The sequence below is a fragment of the Anomalospiza imberbis genome, chromosome 2 (assembly GCF_031753505.1).
Source record: "Anomalospiza imberbis isolate Cuckoo-Finch-1a 21T00152 chromosome 2, ASM3175350v1, whole genome shotgun sequence".
Lineage (NCBI taxonomy): Eukaryota > Metazoa > Chordata > Aves > Passeriformes > Viduidae > Anomalospiza > Anomalospiza imberbis.
Window position 1 is genome coordinate 60,116,753 of NC_089682.1, and position 21,241 is coordinate 60,137,993.

The following is a 21,241-nucleotide window of genomic DNA, read 5'->3' on the forward strand; positions in this document are numbered from 1 at the left end:
ATTTGTAATGACAGTAATCAACACACAGCAACAGGCATCATTCAAGTTATTGCTTAAGTAACCATTCTAAGTCAACATAGAACTTCTACTGTTGAACTTATTTAGAAAATGCTAATCAAAGAGAAAGCTTGGTGTTCATCAGTGCAGTTAATGTTGTACATGCACTACTGCACACCTTTTTTAAAAAAAGAATGTATAGTTTTTTGTGCATATGTATGTATGCAATGTGCATAAATGTGTAGGTATTTATACACACACACACACTTAAGAGTGCTACCCTTAACCTGGACTAAGTGGTGAAAAGCTCTAAAGGCAGCTCAGCTAAATTAAAAAGTACCTGCATTAACAATAACAGGTACAATCACTTCAATAATAGTAATGAAGAGACTTCCTGTTTAGCCTCAAGTACAACAGAATGAGCTTCTACCTTGAATTTTAACATATAAGCAAAGTAAGTAAACTGCAGCAGAACAACCAATACCTCAGGAAAACAACAAATACATACATACCTTCACTGCAAAAGGGTCTTTTGATACCAGAGAAATTCACTGTTTCGTGGAGCGTTTTCTCTTCCTGACAGTATTCACAGTATGTAACTATGCAGTGCAGTTTCTTATAATCATCAGAACATGCTCTGCTGCAGAACTGATACACTTTGTTCTAAATGCAAAGCATCATGAATAAGGTTAATGGATAAAATCTTAAGCTCTAACTAGTGCAACTTGAAATAATAGTTGCCATTAAGACAACTTACAAAGTAAAGTAAGGTGTGAACACATAATTAGAGTATGACTTCTAATGCTAAAAATTTACAAATCCCAATTAAGCTGACAGTGCTACAAATACTCATAATTTCACAAGAAAACACTGAACAGAAAATATGCCCTTCAATCTCAGCATATCCTCTTTAGATACTTCTCTCAGTTCATAAAGAAGTGTAATAATGGTCTACCATATCTACAATAACTGAAGATGAAAGCAGATTGCAGACTTACAGCTGATCTGAGAAAATACATTTTTTTAAATTCCACTAGTACTATTTATGAAGAAAGACTTCTACTTTGATCCATACTGAAATTAAATTATACTCTACAGAGCCAGGTAGATTTTAACTGAGCTTTTTAAAAGAAACTCCAATACTTTATATAATAGCTATAAAAACCATATTAAAGTTCTAAGTTTAAACTTTTGAACACATCATCATTCTAAGAACAACACCAACATCCCTTACCTCCCATTCCAGTACTTCTGGTTTTGAACAGAAAGAACTTTTGCAATAATTACATTTCAACTGAATATCACTGGGAGAGACGAACTGACCATTTGTTGAAGACTGAACACTGAGCGTCTGAAAAACATAAACATATATACATACATCACTAAAAAAACAAAGTTACTTTTAAAATGTGGGTTTTGTTCATTTAAGCTTACTGTATTTGAGAATTCAGGAGTTTATTTATAAACTTAAAAACATTTCTGGCAAAAGTACAGCAGGTTGGTTCTTCACCTTAATTCATTTTCCCTGTCATCTCAGATTTTTCAATTTTGAATCTTTACCCTTACTTCTACCGTAATTACTTTAAGTCATTTTTTTACCTTACCTTTCTTATGCCTTTTATTTAAGGGTTAACACATTTTTTGTAAAAATAAAGAAAAAAATCCCCATACAGAATGCTTTTGTTTATCACAAAACATATTTTCAGATAAATACATTTCACAGCTTGTATTATTTTGGTGACAGAGAGATAAAGACCAATAAACAAATGTCTTCAAAGCCAAACCTCACCAAGGCAGATTATCAACATCCTATGTAAGCATACCACTTGAAAATACAACTACTGAAGTAAAAGGCTTTCAGTGAGAAACCTCACAACTACTCAGATTAAGAAAAAACTACCTGACAGTCCTAAGTAGCCTCAATCCCATGGCAAGAAGATGCAGTTATTGACACAGCCAGCCCCTAAACATTCCAGGGGTTTAAAACTGAGAAAAATACTATAGATTGCATGTGTAGGTATGAGAAATTAATTCTGGAACTGAGAAATTTCTTTAGTGCATTTCTGTGGCAATCAGTAGATAAAAGAACTCAATTATACAGTACCTGTATCTTTCAGTGTCTTATATGTGCCAACAGAATTGAGTGTTTTTGCAAATTCCCTGATTAAGCAAGAACTATTGGTGTATTATAGATGTGATGTTCAAGACAAAAATCTGAACCAGCAGTAATCACAGACACTTGAAGAATCCAGGACAAATTTCTCACATCTGTCTTTTCAATACACTTTCCCACACTATTTACAACAAAACAAATATATTTAAAGACAAATTCTCTTCAGACAGATTTGTTACTACCTCTCCACTGTATAACAATGAAAATTCAAAACATTTCTGTTATAGGATACTTTTCTTTAGACTCTCATGTTAGTAAGGATTCACCCACACTAAAAAATAAATTTAAAACTATGTTGAGACTTATTACTGGTATAAACCCTGATCTATGTGGGCTGGTGCTGCTGAGTTCTAGCTGGCAGTGCAAACAGTATCATTTCATGCAGATGCATTAATTCTGCATCAAGAGTTTGCCAATGTTAAGTAGCCATGCATATTTCCCAATCACAGGCAGGACTTGAGAACCAAATGCCAGGCAGCAGAAAGTTGACACCTTTACCTCAATGGCCCATCAGCCTGTAACAACTTTATACAGGTAACTTCTACAACAACTTTTTTTCTCATGCCTACAGACAATATTGTCATATTTCTCCCATTATATCCAGCAAATATCCCTGTGACTGAGCAAGGTTTGCTTCACTTTGGCTACTCTAAATAGCTGAAGACTTGCACAAGCATGAGAGCAACAAAGGCATTTTTAACTGCAAGGTCCAATCTGTGCACTTCTGCATTTGCAGGTGTCCTCACAGAGCAAACATCATACTCAACACATGCTGGTGTGTGCTTTATGGAAGCCCTAGAAGTTCTCATTGAAAATGAAAAGAACTCAAGAATGCCCAGCACCTCCAGTTCAGGAATGAAGGAGATGTAAAGAACTAGCAGATGTCGCAAATTGTACAGAAACACTGAAGACAGAGGGAGGAATGAAGATGAAATAGTGTATTTCTTGAAACAGTGGTCATCAAATGAAAAGCAATCCTTATCTTTCACATCTGTAGTTACCTTTAAATATGGGACCCAAACACCCTATTGTAAGGGCTGTAAGTTAAATGTAAAACATTGTTTTTTGTTGTTTTCTGAGGTATGCCACAATTACCTTCTTTTATTCCTTTCCATTACTGTTTACTGGGGTAGAAATTCAGACTCACAAAGTCTAGGAGGCTGGTAATTGAAAAATAACAAAAAGCTAGAGAAGTGAGAACAACAAAGATTAAGACTATTTAAAATTAGAATTTGTTTTAAAGGAAATTTGCACATAACTATACATGAAACAAATTTAAACTATTAGGCATTATTACTTCTAAAAAAACCCAAAAGCAATGCTTTTTATCATATGCTCCTCTAGTTAATTTTTTTTCCCAGAAAAATCTGTAAAGAAGTGAATTCATATTACTCAAAGTTCTAAACCAAGCAGAAGATGGTTTTTAAATCAAGTTAACCTCAACATTATTTTGTATACCTCTTTAAAGTTCCAGTTATTCTGCTTAAAATTAAGGACTGCTTCTGCATAATATTTTGAGCCAAGATGACATGCATTTAGTATTTTCACCATCTTGCTTTGCTTCTAACTTACAAGTACTTAAAGTACCTTTAGGAATTATTTGGGAGCATAATTACACAGAATAATAAAAGAAAGATAGATCGTAAATTCATTAAAATCTTTCACCAGTCACCCTGAACATAAAGTTTTATCTATGTTGTGTTGTATCAAAGATATCTTTGAAGTCATGTACCTATGTTTGTTCTTTAGAGAGCCTGCCCTGAATAACAAGAGCATGGGAAGTGCAAGCAAAGCAAAAAAACACACTGTAAAGCCCTTTTTGGCCTTCAATGCAACCAGCTCAAACTGCTCTAAGTTGCCAGTTTAATAATGAACACTAGGCAGGCACAGCCCAGGATCTTCTGAGAAGACCACCACAGCAGCACAGCTTCTGGCCAGCCCCTGCCACAGCAGCGTATGCGCAGAGGGTTATCCTTGCTCACAGCAACATGAAATCAAATTGTGGAAACATTTCTGTACATACGTGTACAAATGGAAGAGCTAGTAGGTAGCCAGACTGAGGTTAGGTGTTTTTTCCAGCTGAGAAAAAAACCCCAAACATTGGAAAGAATCAAGCTGTTCTTAATGCGCATGAGGGAAGCAAGTACGAGGAATCCTCTACATGTTGTCATTCACTAGGACTGGTCCACAAGAAAAATCAAGGGAACTAAATGAAACAGAGAAGGAAACAAGCTTTCCCCTTGCACTCATGCACACACAGACCTTCCACCCTGGGCATGGAAGGCATATTTTTATTATTGTCAAATTTAGAAGAGTATTTGTGTGCAGACACACGTGTGCAAGAGAGATGCAGCACATACAGCCAAGAACACTTCCAGGCACCATCACAATGGTGAAAGAGAACAGCATTAGTGAATAACTAGAGAGAGTATCCTGCTAAAAACCGCTGTACTTGTAATTCTTACCCATACTGGTCCTACAATTCTCCAGATACATCCATAAATTGGAAGCAAATGCCAAACCAATTAAAGCTTGAGCACAAATTTTGCACAGATTTGTGTTTTGCCAGATAGCTTGTACTCTCAGGCACTTACACAGCTGCTAACACTGGGAAGACACTTGTGTGACTGCCTCCACATTCACAATAAATAGTCAGTAGTTTATTTTTCCCTTAACAGCAAGATCTTCAACTGACCCAGTAAAAGTACCACTATCAATACTGATTTAAAACAATACACCTTGGGAAGAATTCTGTCTTTGACTCTGCATTAATATCCTCCAAGACAGAGTGTGGAAGACAAGATTCAGTCTCACTGTTCTACCACCAACAACCAAACAAAAGCAGATAAAGCAGGTTATTATCTCTCTTTCTTACATTATCAAATGCTCTTACAGGCTGCTCAAAGGAGAATGTAGATATGGACATAAACTGTACAACATGCAGCTCAGCTGAATCTTTCCAATATTTCAATCCATTAAAAGAACAACTAGCTAGAAACAAAAGGTTATTTTTAAGACACAATTATAATCAATCCTGAGGTTCTGTAAAACAAACTTACCCATTTGTAAACCAAAAGGACTAAAACACTTGCAGAAGGGAAGAAACACAGGCCTGAGATAGCAATTATTCTGTTTTGTGAAGGATAACCCTTAAAGAAAAAAGTCTAGGAAGAGCAGGCAAAGCAGGAAAAGGGGAAGAATATGAATCCAGAAAACTAAAACAGGAGTTATTGCCATTAACACTGAAAAATATGGAGCACCATAGTAAATTGACCATTTTTTCTATTCAGGTTCAATACCCTAGATGTCACTTAGATATAAGAGAAGCCTCAAGGGAACACTAACAGTTCAGTGCTCACATTGTGGTATACCATCCTTTCCACCTAAATACTAAATGAACAGAACCAAGAAGCTGTTCTCATAAATTCAACTCTAGCTTTATGGTAAATACGTTTTATTCTTCCACACAGTGACTATACAAAAACTATCAAAAGTTAAAATCCAACAGCGCTGGTTGAGCAAACTAACTGTAAGCAAGTGACAACTGGTAGGCTGTCACATTCTTGGTCTTTACTGAAAGCTCACAGACTGCAAGGCTGCTTCAATCCAATTCCACGACAACCCTGACTGGAGATCTACATGCAGCACTGAGAGTGCAATAGAAGCATGAGCACGAGGACTCAGTAAGACCACAGACACACAGCCAGCATTAAATGATCTGGCAGTTCTATTCAATAATGTTGCTTAATGTTGACTTATGCGCAAATCCAAGAAGGCCCAGGTTGAATTCATCGTTTCCCTGGCTGTATTTGTTCCAAGAGCTCTTGGGGATGCAACAGATTGTAAAATCATGTACAATAAAATAGATGTTAAATGAGATTGCAATACGTATTACAGCCTGTCTTTATATACTAACAATCACAGGTATTATATTAATCAGTTCCACTGACAGAGACCTACCAAATTGGTTATGATGGAAACACAGAACATGGCTATATGACAGAGGTCCTACCCAGGGTATATTAAAGAAGCAATTAAAAAACCCATTTGCTGTCCAGTTGACAGAAAACAGCAAATGACAAATGGGAAAACCCTGTGTAGGTGTAACTCTTCAACAACACATGAGGAAGCAATTATCAATTATACTGCATAAATCTGGGAAAATGCTTTTACACACAAAAATTGAAACATATTCTTTTAAAATATCCTTTGGTCACCAAGAGATTAATGGTTGTAACACATTTCACTTACACTTTAATCTTGACTCATACTGAAATTATGACACTTTCAACAAGCAGAGCAGCCTCATCCAGAGTGCACGTCATTAGCCTAGCAATTCCCCAGTTTCTGGCCACAATTGAAACAGCTAGTTTTGTCCATAAATGAAATGGCTGAGGCTCTAACCTTTCATTTCAGAAGAAGTCACTTTTCTCCATGGCAGACCTTTGTTAGCTCTCTTCAATGAGAATTTTGTTATTGTGTTTAGTACAAAAGAGGCTAGATTTGTTGATCTTCAATGCAAAACAGCAAGGCTCACATCCGTGAGGCTAAGGTGGTAAAAATGAGTAGTAATACAGCTTTGTGTTTTCTAACGATATAAAGCATAAATTGGTTATTATTATCCAATTTTATAAGTTTAAGACAGCAGCTAGTGTTACCATTATGAAACAGCACTTTGATCAAAGAAATTGTTATGAGCCAGGAACACCTGCTATGTTAATTGTAACTCTCAAGCATGTATACACAAGCAAGTTAGTTTAATATTCAAATACTTAACACAAAAACAGGCACACAAATATTTAGGGAGGAAAGGATTTAACACAACAGCTAACCTGAAATTTAGCTACACAACTGGAACTGCAAAAGTTGTACAGTTTTCCATCAGGCATTGTGGCTTGACATTGAGGTAAAGAGTTTCGCTTACAAAAGTGGCAAATAATTTCCATACCTAAAAGAAAAATGTAGTTTACAAACAAAATAAACAGAAAATAATAGGGAAAAAAGAGTGTTACAGGTGAGCCCTTTTTAGTTTTTCAATGTAGAAAACTAAGATTAGTCTGTTTTCCAGTCAGCTTCTACAAGTCACACAAAACAAAACAAAAAAAAAATCACAGAAGTTTAGATAAATACTTTCACTAAAAATCAGTACTAAATATGAAAACACCTTCTTCCTTAAAATTCACTGGAGCATTTTCAACTTCAGGTTGAGATGTGCTTTGCATACTGAAGAACACAAGTTTTGAATTATTTACTGGATCAAAAACTTTACCCAGAGAATATCTATATGCATTATAACTACCTCCCTTCTTATCCATCTCCTGCTTGACTGAAAAAAAAACATGGTGGGATTCATACGAGAATTCAGAAAATATTAATTCATATGCAAAAAACCTGCACTGTCATCCTGTGACACATCAGAGCACATTATGCTTCAGCATTTTTTTCACAGGAAGGATTAAGACAGTTGAAAATTCTTTCAAACATCACAAAAAAAGGCCAGTGAGGAAAATTAATCCTCATGGGTCCATTTACTGGTGTTCAATGGAAGATGTTTTGGTTTTTTTAAATGAAGTTAAAAACAATAAAGTCACATCTGCATAGACTAACTGTAAAACAAATGCACCCACCCCCAGTGTTCAAAATTTTTAAAAGTCTATTCTTAGCAGTGATGAAAACCCATCATCCTTTTCACTTACTTTGTGATTTTGCATATTTTGATTTGTGTGTGTTCATGCATACAGTTGAGCAGTATGGCTCCATATATCCATTAGATCCTATGCACTGAGTCATGTCAAAAAACCTGCACTGAGCTCTGCAGCCAGTACAAGATGTTAATTGGCCACATTTCTAAAACATAAAACAAAGCAAAACAATGCGTTAGTTAAAACTATGCTTGGCTTTTAACTTAAATTATGGTCTTAAAAAAAAAAAAAAAAAAAAAGTTAAGTTTTATTTCTGTCATATGCTTGCTCATCAAATCCTTCCTATATTAACTCTCCTGATCATCCTCTCAAGAGCATTCAGCACTATGGTTATGTCTTTTACTCCTGGGAAAAAGCCAGCTGAAACTAACCTTCTGTGTAAAGACACACACATATACACACACCCTTCAAAAAACTCAAACCAACCAAAACATCCCAATTCCATCCCAAACCCCACTGTCTGCAAACTGAACTGTGGTTAAGAGTGTGCAACAAGTTGTACTGAGAGCTTGAAAAAACTCTATTGCTCTCTCCTTGTTGATGGGACAATAGTTGTAAGGAAAGGAACACGAATCTGGCATGGCTAATGTGATTCACAGAATGGTAAGCTTAGAAAAGACTCCTTTTGGTCCAACCTCCCTGTTCAAACAGGGCCTTCCTAGAGCACATGGCACAGGATTGCATCCCAGACAGTTCATGAATATCTCCAGTGAGGGAGACTCCATAACTTCTCTGGGCAATCTGTTCCATTGTGCAGTCACCTGCACAGCAAAGTTACAAATATGAATAATAATAAACTTTGGGGAGAAAAAAATTGTATCTCCAATCCTCCAAGCAGGAGGAATACACCGGAGAGTTTCTATGCTCAACTGTGACTCCATGAACCTGGTAACAGACTCGATTTTGACATCTCTCAACATAGCAGTCAGTCCATCAGCAGTTTTCCAGAGAACACAACAAATGTTCTATAAAAAGCACAGAAATGCTGCACAGAGCAGAAATACCAATGACATAGTCAACATACAAAATCAATAATTCTGATGTGCTACATGTATTACATATGCCAGTGTTAGGAAAATATCTCAAGCATAATAAAGCAAGTTTCAGAAAAAAATATGTAGACAGTTTCTCTGCCCATAGAAATAGTATCATGGTTCTGACAGTGATGGAGAAAATTCCTCACCAAAAATGATGGGCCTCCTACAAGACAGACTCTCGCCTTATTAAGTATTAGAAAGTTGTCACTTAGGCACTTAAGATCTCTTCCCTTCTAAATAAATTATTTTGGCACTCTCCCTCTTTCCCTATTCTCAAGGATGGAAAGGGGAAGCAAAGGCAAAGCATGTTTCATAGGTGCTTCCCTTTGATCAGAGTGCAAGAAGCTTCAGAGGATGTTGTTGCTCTTCCTAATTTTCAGTACCTAAATTTGAAAACTAGTAAAATCCAGTCTTACAGACAGCTAGAGATGAAATTTATGGGTCTATAATGTCGTCTTTCCTATACTAAGAGCATCTACATAAAAACATACAAATCCACATGCCTGTGACACAAATTGGATGTAGCACCTTGCAGAATCCAGTAAAATTTCCACACAACTTCGTAATTTCCACAGGCTGTTTTGATGAAACCTTTGCTGAGAATTTCCTCCAAAAAGGAGTACCTGTCAAGGTATAAAACTCCTATCTTGAAGAAGGTATAACTCTAGGATACTTCCTTCCTATTTTAATTTTTTCCATTTGCCTTTAAACATGTTACTCAGGACATCATTATCTTCCTAATCGGTCACAATATTGACAAAATTCACACTTAGTACCAAGAGCAGAATGTAGCAGTTATATTGTTCTGTGAATTGGAGCTATTCTGCTGCTATACATTCATCTCCTCTGGCAGGCTAAGAAACAACAGCAGGGCATCTAGAAAACTGAGTTATATTACTAATAATACAGGAGGAGTCTACAATTTACAAAGGACTTGATTCCTTGGAACCTGCTTAATGGACAACCACCAAAAAAAATCTTCTTGCACAAATAGCCTTGGTAGCTCCAGAATAAACCAAACTGTAAATCTAGAAGCATTGATGCAAATATACCTGCAAATAACTAAGAGCATTCAGCAATATAATCAGAAAACAACACACAGGCAAATGAAACTTTCACAAGTTCCATATCCAAAAGAGAAATCCAACAGAGGCTACAGTGATTTCAGCAAGACAAGTTTTAATAAATGAATTTATAGTAAACTGATCAGGACATAATTGGAAAAAAAATCTGTGTGTCAACAAACTACATGTTTCAACAAAACATCCTTGAAAGTAGAAATAGCTTTTGCTAACCAGCATTTCAAACACCTCATCATTTACATGATATCAAAACCAGATCATGCACACAAAGAGCAGTGCAACAGCATGTCAATCACTTCTGAATTTCACACATCTTCAAAATACTAGAGCTGTTTACTGATTTTACTCCCATCTCTTTCAGATTTAAATGCAAGAAAAAATTTTATTTCTATCTAGTAATAATCTAGCAAATCTAGATCTAGTTTATCAAAACTACAAAGACTACGATTTTCCAAAAAACATGCCAACTATGCAGAAGATTTTGTGGGTAGGAGCAAAATTGTAATAACAAAATTCTCATTTTATTCTTGTATTAACAACAAAAAAGAATGTTTGAACATTTCTGCATTATTAGAAATTTAAGCATACTGTTACACAAGTGAAGAAGACAGGGCATGGTGGAAAAAAAGAAAATTAGAAGGCCCAAACCTTCTTTAAATGTATTGCTCCTAAAATGTTGTAATCATCATCTCCCTCAAGCTAAACATTTTTCTTGCATTTTTATTACTCTTTCCAGCATTCCCTGAACTTCCAAGTTCAATTATTAAAACCATTTTAAAAACCACAGGGAGTACCACACTATTATTAAAAAAAGATTAATGCATACCTGAAAGTATCCAATCAGTATTATACACGTCTCGAACATTTATATGTTTAAGAGTCTAACTCAATGACTTCCTCCATTGACAACATCAACAGTGAGCCTCACTATATCTCTGAATACCCATAATGCAAACCAAGAATTTTTTTCTGTTCAGAAGTGTGAAGTTTCCAGATGAGACTCTCATGTTTCTCAGCTAACTTACATTTCTACTCACAAATTCTTCCCAACGCAATCTCTTTCATCTCTAAGAATCTGCAGTATTAACCTCATTCTGCAGAAAAAGTAACATTTGAGAATCCTTTCTCTCAAAGTATCCTTCTAGCTGCCATAAACAAACAGAAGATACACTAAAATTAAGGAGAGCAAATACAGAGGGTCAAAGAGCATTCTTATGAGGTAAGGATTTTTGGCCTGGAAACAAGATAGCTTAGGAGAATAATGACAGAACCAAAAATGGTATTATGTGGAGCACTATGGATCAACTGCTCAGTGTATTTTCTAATATTAACAACTACAAGAAATCACATGAATATCAACAGAAATTTGAAAGTAAACAGGAGACGTTTCTTCATGTGACAAATAGCAGATCAGCAGAAACTCTTACCAAAGAGAGTCATGGATGGAAAAACTGTTTGTATGCATTCACAAGGAGACTGGACAAGCACTAATTAAAGAGATTTTTCAAAAATAGCATACAGGAACATCACAAAGTTCAAGGGATGCCCTGACCTCTGGAGAGTCAGAAGCTAAGAGAATTCTCAGAGGAAAATATCCTAAGTTCCTGCCCTGGTCTTACTCTTCCATGTATGCCCACTTACATCACTGCAGGACTTTCAATCCCTGATAAGAACCACAACAGCTTTCTCAGGTTCTTAATACAGTACATATTTAATTTAGTATTTTAACCATCCGCAAGGACAAGTGGGTGTTTAAAAAAGAAATCAGGAAAAACTTAAAGCTGTGTCAATATTGTTGATATTTCACGGCAAGGCACAAAAGGATCTTCATTTGCAGAAAACTGCTCAAGATATTGTCCAGTCAAATCCGAGCATCTCCAAGGACAGGCACTTCAAAACACCTCAGGAGGATTTCACCATCATTACAGGAGAGGAAAAAACAAAACACACACCTCCCCAAAAAAATCCCACCCAAAAAAATAAAAAAAACCACCAAAACAAAAACCCAAAACCAACCAACCAACTGAAAAAACCCCCATAACAAAAAAAACACCACCTTTTTCTTTATCTAAATAAGTCTCCCCTTGTTTTCAAGTTGTGTCTCTTTACTTTCTTCCTTCCACTGCGCAACTCTTCTTGAGAGTTCAACTTTGTCTTTCTCTGACTGCTCTCATTAGATAACTCATCACCCTTTATGCTTCTCAGGCTTGAACAAAGTAACTTCTCCTGAGCTTGTCCTACTAGGTCAGGTACTCCAGCCATCTAAGCATCTTGGCAGTCCTCCACTTGACTTCCATCAGCATGACAATGCCTGTCATTCTGTCAAATCCAAAGCTGGCCATTGTACTCCAGATGCAGACTCAAGAGCAGAGGGATGGGGGAGTGGGGCACAAATACCACTTCCCCTGTCCTGCTGGTTGTACTGCTAATATAGCAATGGGCTGCCCACACAAGATGGGGAGTCGCCATCCTTAGAGATACTAAAGAACTTAAATGGATGTTCCAGGTGACCCTGTTTGAGCTGGGGGTGGACAAGATCACCTCCAGAAGTCAGGCATTTTATGAGACAACCAGGACCCAGCTGGCCATCTTTGCTACAAGGGCACTCTCCTAACCCCAGTTCAGATTGTCCACTGGGATGCCCAAGTCTTTTTCTCAAAAGCTGCTTTCTGGGCAATTATCTTCCATTTCATATCAAGTATTAGCTTCTTCTTGTGCTCCTGCCTCTTGACAAAACCTGCAAAGTCAAACTAGCTTCAGCTGCTAGTTTCCTTCAAAGGTGAAATTAACACAAAACCACCTGCCAGAAAAGGTATCAAGCACTTTATTCCCATGTGCAAATTCACATCTACAGCATCCTATGAAAACATACACATTTGAGGACTGTAATTTCAAGAAAAATTGACGTTAAAACACAATCAAATTAATCAAGAAAACTGTATCAATTACTAAGTACAAATAAATTAATCTTATCTAATCCAGAAGCAAAATTTCAAGAGAATAAAGGCCCAGTGCCCTGAGGGAAAGCTTGATGCATAGTAGTCTGACTACACCTCTCCTTCACTACTCCACCTGGATTCTGCATAGAGATGACCTAATTTTAGCTAGATCCTATTGCATGTTTGACCTCTTTCAAAGTATAAAGTCTATGGTAGATGAAAAAGCCTGAATATTCTTCTCATTATATTTGATTCTAAACTCACTCATTCTTTCATTAATTGTTTGTATATCCTTAGAAACTTATTTCCAGAAGTTCTATTTCATGTTAGGTATCTTATGACAGATAACAGACATTAAACAATGTGATATAAAAACTCCTGCAAGTCACTAGTTCTAGATATATTTCAAATATTCCTTCCATTCACGAGGATAGTGTTCAATTCAAAAGGGAAACTACAAAAGCAGCTATCGAAATGGAAGACAAAGCAGATGAATGTAGAATATTCCAGAACTGAAGGAATTGTTTCCAAAAAATACTAATTCCTGGAAATAAAACTCACTTAGAGTTTTTGAGGAATTTTCATTCTTGCCACTATAAGCAACTAGGATTTTAGAAGGAATCTGGACCTTCCTTTACATCTTACTGAAAGGGTCACATAAACTGAAGTCTAGAACTCTTGTTGCATGTACCCTACAAAAAATGAAGCTCAAACTCCAAAATAAATGTCAGAGCAATACCATAAGTTCATGGCATATTAGAAGCCTCATTTCTGTTTGCAACTGAATCTAAGGAAAGCCTCTGTTCTTCAACCTTCTGGCTGCAACAGTACTGCCTTGAATCTAGGCATCTCTGCTAGACACTTTTATTCTTGATTGAATAAAAAGCAGTATCATCTGCTTCATCTGCTTCATCTGCCTTGACAAGGCTAAGAGAGCATGATGAAGGACTTGCCAGCAGTGTAAGAGAGCATTCTTGCTACAGCTTCTCCCATGCAAGGGCCAGTCAACAGAAAACACCAGAACAGCACCTGATTGCCACAATGCTATGTAGCAGCCCTAAGATTTGCTTCCAGTTAAAGGAAATGCTTTGTAGTTAAAACTCCATGGAAAAACAGCTTGTTAAATACTTTTCAATCGAGGCAAACCTCCCTGCTTTACAGAATAAGAGGTTTGGATTAGAATTAAGAAAAACACCAGGAAATTCCAGGACAGAAACTTAGTATGCCTGTGTTCAAACAGAAAAGGAGAAAGGAAACAACATTTTCTGTAAGTAGAAAAGCAGATATATTTGCTACATGGAATTCTTTGGTAACTGACATCACTCAGAAAGGTCATCAAGAATACAGCAGCTAAACTACTTCTGATTCATTTGGAAGGATGGTTGGATTGATCCAGAGGCAACATGCACATCTAGGAACCAGGTATCAGCAGAATCTGTACTAGCAAAGAAAGAAGACACTGTATAATTTATTTTCTCTTAAAATACTGCATCCAAATCTTCTCTCCCTCAAGAGCAACAACTGAAAACTCTTCCTCCAAAGCATTTGCTCCAAGTCCTAAGAGCAAAAGATGAAGCAATTGTTTTTGTGGGCCTTGAACACCAAGTGATTTATGTTTACATTCCAACAGCTGACTCTGCAAACAGCTAGATTGATAACTTGTCCAATACTTTTCCTTGGCATCTCCAACTGCCAGTGTTCTTTTCGCTGGTTTTGTTCCCATGCTTAAGACACTTGTCTTCCTGTCTCTGAGAAAGGCAGAGCTGAAAACACCTGCCTCAAAGAGCAAGTTACTTCTACATTTAACTGAATGTTTCAGCTGCTTCTGTTCTGCCTTTTCTATTCCCTCCAACCCCACCCAGGTAATTACTCCAGGTACACCAGTGTATGGATGTGGTTATATCCATCATGAGACCTTGTCATGCTACCTCTTTCCAGGAAGCTCTTGTGCTCCCACACAAATCATAGCTCACATCTGACTGCCCTATGTAGCTTCCTTCAGAACTACAAAGCCATTTTAACATTTCTGATGGACCTAAAATATCTACATAATAGCATTCTGAATCATTATGATGAATCATATTCAGATGTCTAAGGAATCTCGTACCATAGTTTTTATCAAAGAGCAGCAAATTCTACAGTTGGAAGACAGACATTTGGAGAAAAAATGGCAAAATAAATGGTTCCAGAAAGCAGGAGTGAATTAACAGTAGAAGAAAAAGCAGAACAGCATAGTTTCTAGGATTCAGTTTCCATCAGACACACAAGAAACTTGGGGTCATAAATACCAAGAGGTCTCAGAAAACCTCCCCATATCACTAAGCAGGAAGAAAGAGGAAATTATTATTCCTTGGTTATAATTATTAAGTAATTCCTTGGTTATATTATTCCTTGGTTAAATTTCTTTTAGCCATGTTAGATGGGATAAAAAGCATCTAGCTATCTCCATTTGTAGAAGTGTGCACAGTATGAGACAACAGCATTATCAGAGATTATGTAATACCAAACTGAATATTACCTGAACTAAATAATAGTGGTTTACTATATGAAGAAACTCCACTATTAAACCACAGCTTGATCTGGCTGAAACCACAGAACTTCTCTTTAAAAGTGACAAAAATTAAAAAAAAAAAAAGTCCTTATTTCTAACATTTCCATGTAAGTAGGCTGTTCAACTCTAACAACTAGTGACTTTGTCAAGAGTACTTCCTCTTGAAAAAGACACTTGGAAATGAGAGTTCATAAAACAGTAAAATAGCAGGAAGTGGTAGATTTTGTAGTTCATTGTATTATCAAGATAAAAAGGAAGACAGGAAGGACATTCTGTCTTAACAGCAAAGAAGCACCGAAAAAACCCCAATCACAGTATGGGACAAGACACAAGACAAAGTCGAAAATCCTAGACGCTTCCACCGACACGCTAAGTGGCAGGACATTCTACCACAGCATTTAAACCAGTAGATAAAAATACACTTTATGAGGCTAAGTAGAAACTCTATGTAAGCAATTAATTGTTAGCTGCAGAACTGACATGCATATTATTGTATCCAGTGACGGCTCTTAAACCCCTGCACAGAGATAAAATAGACAAATGAGTTTTAAGAGTTTCACAAAAGCAGTTCCTTGGCAAGGAGCAGAAACTGAACAAGGAAGCACAACTGCCTAGGGTGTTTTCTTTCTATTGCTTGTAAGTGAATAGCTTAAGGGCATGGCATAGCCTTGTTATTCTTGAAGCATGTTCAGCAGTATGTCTTCATCTAATCAAGAAGTAACCAAATGCACTTTAATGCAGTATTGGAAGACTTTTCACTAAATGAAAAGGCACTGCAAGCATCCTCTCCAAGTAGAAAAACTCTAATTTGGCTCGCATTCTTTAAGCATCACTTCAGTCCAGAGCTATCAAAAAGCCTATGAAGAAACAGCTAGAGCTCCTTTCCCACCCCCCTTCCCCTTCCCACTCCTTTTTGGCAGTAGATGAAGACCATCACTTTAAGAAGCCCCCAAAGCAAGCAAATCCCAGGTCACATTCTAAGAAGAATTTTAGTTACAGAAGCAAAGTAAAAAAAGGAACATTTTAAACTAGGAAGGTATTAAATACTTTCTTAGTAGAATCAAGAGCACTGTGGACTGATCAAGCAAGGAAGCAAAATATTTTTAGAAGCAGACACAGACACCGCTATAGCTTAGTTGGAAAGCTCAAAATTAAAAGGTATGGTTGGTTGCACAAGCTAAGTCACAAAGTAATAGAAACAGTCCGCTTGTTTCTTAAAACAATGTGGTCAAGCCTGTACCAAAATCCAGCAAACCAAGACACAAACATGGGAATTACTTTGAAAAGGAAGTTAACTAATTTTGTGGAGACAGAAAACATGCAGAAAAAAAACCAACATGCATGTAGCCGAAAAAAAATACTGAAGCAACCTAGGAATGTGCTGCATGTGGTTAACAACTTTATGGCAGGCATATTTGAGGTCACTTCCAATTTACTGCAGAGATAATTTTCAAATGAATCATTACAGCAATTTTCTAAAAGCTTACATTTTGGTTTTAACTATTGAAAATATCTCCTCAAAGAAATAAGGTATTTCAGTATCTGTACAATAACAGACAATTTTAGTCAGTTCCCCTTCAGATATAATTTCATTCTCTTCTAGTGTGCTTTGATTGTTTTTTTCCCATTTTGTTTAGGGTCATTCTTTAAGTTCCTCTTGACCCTCTACATGTGAAGAGTTTGAACCACAGTGTAACACAGTGTACAATCTAGCAGTAATTGTCATCTTCAGGTTTTAAAAAAATTAAATATTTCTAATGAGAGTTTTGTTCTCACATTTTATCATCTTTTTTGAAAAAAGCTTGACTTGCACTTAGCTGTCTTCACACATGGCTTTTGTGTCACAGAGAAATTAACTTGCTCTTGCATATAACTAGAGTGAGCATTAGTTATTTTATGGCTATTTATTATTTTTGTAATTATTTTAGAAATCATTATTTGTATTTTGTAACTTTTTAACACTAAAAGACACCTAAGATCTGCAATCGATTTAAGTTTTAGGAAAGAAAGAACAACAATGACCTCTCAGAAAATCTAGACTCAAAATGCAATATTAAAGATTATGTATGTCTCATTTTTAAAGCAGGTTCTGAAACGTGTAGATAGGAAGATAAGTGCATCCATCACCTTGAAAGGTGACTTAGAGGACATTTGAGAAAAAACCTACTCTCCATCCCAGGAACAACACTGTTTCTTACTGCCAGGAACAGTCTAAAGCAGAGGAAAGACACACTGCACAGATAATTGCAGCAGATGGATTACCTGCAATAACCAATGACTTGTTATTCTGAGAACCACTGTAATTTTAATTACCCACAAGTTTAATTTTTTCATTCCAAGAAAAGAAGAAAAAAAAGTCCATGATGAGTAATTGAAAAATAATGTGTTCAAATCAGTGTAATATTTATTTTTTAAAATTGTGATTAAGTATATAGGTAAGTACAAGTAATAAGCAGGCGTTTTCATTTATTACTACTACAAATGTATAGCAATATTGATAGATGTATGACATTTACAATATAAACTGCTTAATACAAAACTCATACCAGTAAGACCTATTTATTTTACAGCTGTTTGTAAGAAAACATTTGCTAAAACTCTCATGTGACACACAATAATTACTTGTACAACACAATACTGGAATCAAATGACATTAACTTTTTCTGTATTATTTCTTTCATGAAGTTTATTTCAGTATGCAGTAACGACTCTCCCAAAAGCTCTCCTTCAGCAGTTCTCCTTTAAAGCAAGGTCTACTAATTTCTAAGGAAACACTGTTACAACCGAACAAAACAGCCCATAATTTATGAATTGTGGCCCAGTGGGTTGTCTGTGATATTTTCCAGTCTGTTTTAAACTTCTTTTCTAAAAAAACAAACTCCTTGAACATACTCAGCTTGAAAAACCTAAATTAACTTCAAACCTAAATATTGTATCAACTAAATATTCTCAAGTATTTGTGTCCTGAGCAACTCTGGACACCTATAGCATATACTAGAAGAACTTCCACTTTTATAGTTTGACTTTCATATACTCACAGAACCAAAGAATGGTCTATGGGTTGGAAGAGGATCCAATTCAAATCCCCTCTGCCATGGTCAGGGACACCTTCCACTGGACCAGGCTGCTCAGGGCCCCATTCAACCTGGCCTTGAATACTCTCAAGGATTGAGCATCCACAGCTTCCCTGGGCAACCTGTTCCAGTGCCTCACAACCCTTTACAGTAAAATTTTTTTCCCCAATATCTAATCTAACCCAAATCTCTTTAAATCTAAACCAATTTCCCCTTGTCCCATCACAATGTGCTCTTGTAAATAGTCTTGTTCCATCACTCCTCTAAGTTCCCTTCAGTTACTGGAAGCTCACCATTAGGTCACCCTGAAGCCTTCTCTTTTCCAGACTGAACAACCCCAACTCCCTCAGCTTTTCCTCATAGGAGAGGTTCTCCCTCCCTCTGATAATCTCAGATGATCTCTGATCATCTCCCTCCTCTGTACTCACTCCAGCAGGTCCCTGTCCTCCCTGTGCTGGGACCCCAGAGCTGATGCAGCCCTGCAGGTGGGGGCTGAGCAGAGCAGAGGGTCAGAATCCCCTCCCTGGCCCTGCTGCCACCAGTGGATGCAGCCCAGGACACGTTTGGCTCTCTGTGAGAGTGAGAGCTCATTGACAGCTCATGTCCAGCCTCTCACCCACCAGCACCCCCAAGTCCTTCTCAGCAGGGCTGCTCTCCATCTGTTCATCCCCAGCCTGTGTTGGCAATGGGGGATGCCCAACCCAGGTGCAGCACCTTGCACTTGGTCTTTGTCCTTTAGCTGGACTTCTGTGAAGCCTTTGACATGACTGAGATTCCCATGCACTCACTTCAAGCTTATCCAGTCCATCTGGATGGCATCTGTCATTCAGATGTGTCACTGCACCCTCAGCTTGGTGTCATTTGCAAACTTGCTGTGGATGCACTTGGTGTCTTTGTCTACCCCTTAACGAAGATATGAAATAACACCCATCCAAATATGGGTGGGTGGAGGGACACCACTTGTCATCAACACCACAATGTTTACTGTGTTTACCAGGACTCTGAATCGTTGACCACTACCCTCTGGATGCTAACGTCCAACCAATTCCTAATCCACCTAACAGTTCACCTTTGAATCCGTCACTTTCCAATCTGGAGAGAAGAACATTGTGGGGGACCATGTCAAAGGCTTTACAAAGTCCAGACAACATCTATAGTCCTTCCCTCATCCACTGGTGTAGTTACTCTGTAACAGAAAGCCACTTGGTTGGTCATAGGGGATTTTCACATAAGAGCTTCTCTTAATAATACTCCAAACTCCTCACACTCTGTGAATATTTGAAACCTACCAGTTAAGAGTAACACTTAATCACCATTACAAAACAGATGCACACAAGCACTCAAATTAAGCTTCTCACAGCCTATTATAGTTGCACAGTACCACATATTTTGATAAAGGAATTAAGAACTTGCTTGTATAAAATCTGCTGTCAGAAGTGAATGAACCAAAACAATGTGTCTCAGCTTTTAAGGTTCTCACAATAACGCACCACCTTGACACTACTTGTGAAGATCCTCGGTACTGCAAACTGCTCCTCCTCTCCAAATTAAACTAGAACATACAACTTGTTACCCATATTCTTCTCGTTCTCAAATATATATCTAAACACAAAATACAACTATTTGTGAACAAATACAGTATATTCTGTCATTAAAGTACAAATTTATCATTTAACCTCAAAATTTCATGTTCATTTCATAATTCCATGTGCAGTGTAAGTTATACTGGTTGTGGGGGAATGTTTCACGTTCAAAGTTAATCTCCTGCATTTTTGTTTCTTCAAGAGACAGTATTCAACGTTTCTTCAAGTCTTTCCATGGCTTCTGGGCACGCCTATCTTTTTAGTAGCTTGAAAACCTATCCTGTCCCTTTTGGTACAGCTGTGGCAAAAAAATAACGCTTATGTTACGTTTCCAATGAGGCTGTTTACACGTTTCCAGCTTTCCTCGTCACACACAGCACATACACAGGAACAGCCATCCCCAAAAGCATCAGAGCTCAGCGTTCAGTGAGAAAATACAAGCACACGTGATGCAACATTAAAGAACTTTACAACACAGTGCTGCAATGCCTCTTCTCTTGGACCACTGGTTTCTTAAAAATGGGAAGAGGTGAAGAATGAGCCCTGAGCAATGTGCAGCACTGGGGCCACTCACATATTCAAGTGTGCATTTCAAAACCAGAAACATACATTTCTTTCTAGTAGAACAGCCCGTCAGAACACTACCCCTATAAAATCAGAGCAGAACATACCAAGCCAAAGAACCCAAATAATAACACCACCAGAATCCCCATATTCTATATCCTCCCCTGAAATATTTAATATTTCAGAGCTATCCTATTATAATATAAATACTGTGATTAACATTTTAAACCCTCTAGCTGGCATTAGCAACAGTTCAGAGCTAAGATGGCTCTGCAAAATGTAAAAGACATCAGCATCAGGTTTCTCGATTTGGAATAATTTTTAAACACAAATACTGCTATCTTAACAGTCTTAAAAATAAATGAAAAGCCAAGTAAATAAAATGAAAGCATAAAATTTGACACATGGAAGGATGAAAGTAACAATCTTTTGAATCCTGTGCTGTACAATGGAGATGAGACATGGTGCAAGCACACGGCTGAAGTGTAACCACTTTAGAGCCTTCTCACATCAATGTCCAATCTGTTATGTTCTGCATA

At 37.1% G+C, this 21,241-nt stretch overlaps 1 protein-coding gene across 7 annotated transcripts in view; it reads right to left on the minus strand.

Moving 5' to 3' along the window:
• ZMYM2 (zinc finger MYM-type containing 2) overlaps positions 1-21,241 on the minus strand; it is a 69,333-nt gene that overhangs the window by 36,963 nt on the left and 11,129 nt on the right. For 6 of the 7 annotated variants that reach the window (XM_068181332.1, XM_068181328.1, XM_068181331.1 and 3 more), the window contains 4 exons: positions 7,867-8,017; positions 7,003-7,118; positions 1,232-1,348; positions 510-660 (listed from right to left, as the gene is read on the minus strand). In XM_068181332.1, coding sequence (XP_068037433.1) covers positions 510-660; positions 1,232-1,348; positions 7,003-7,118; positions 7,867-8,017 — 535 coding nt within the window. The remainder of the gene's footprint in view (positions 1-509; positions 661-1,231; positions 1,349-7,002; positions 7,119-7,866; positions 8,018-21,241) is intronic. The other variant, XM_068181333.1, reaches the window with a different exon arrangement.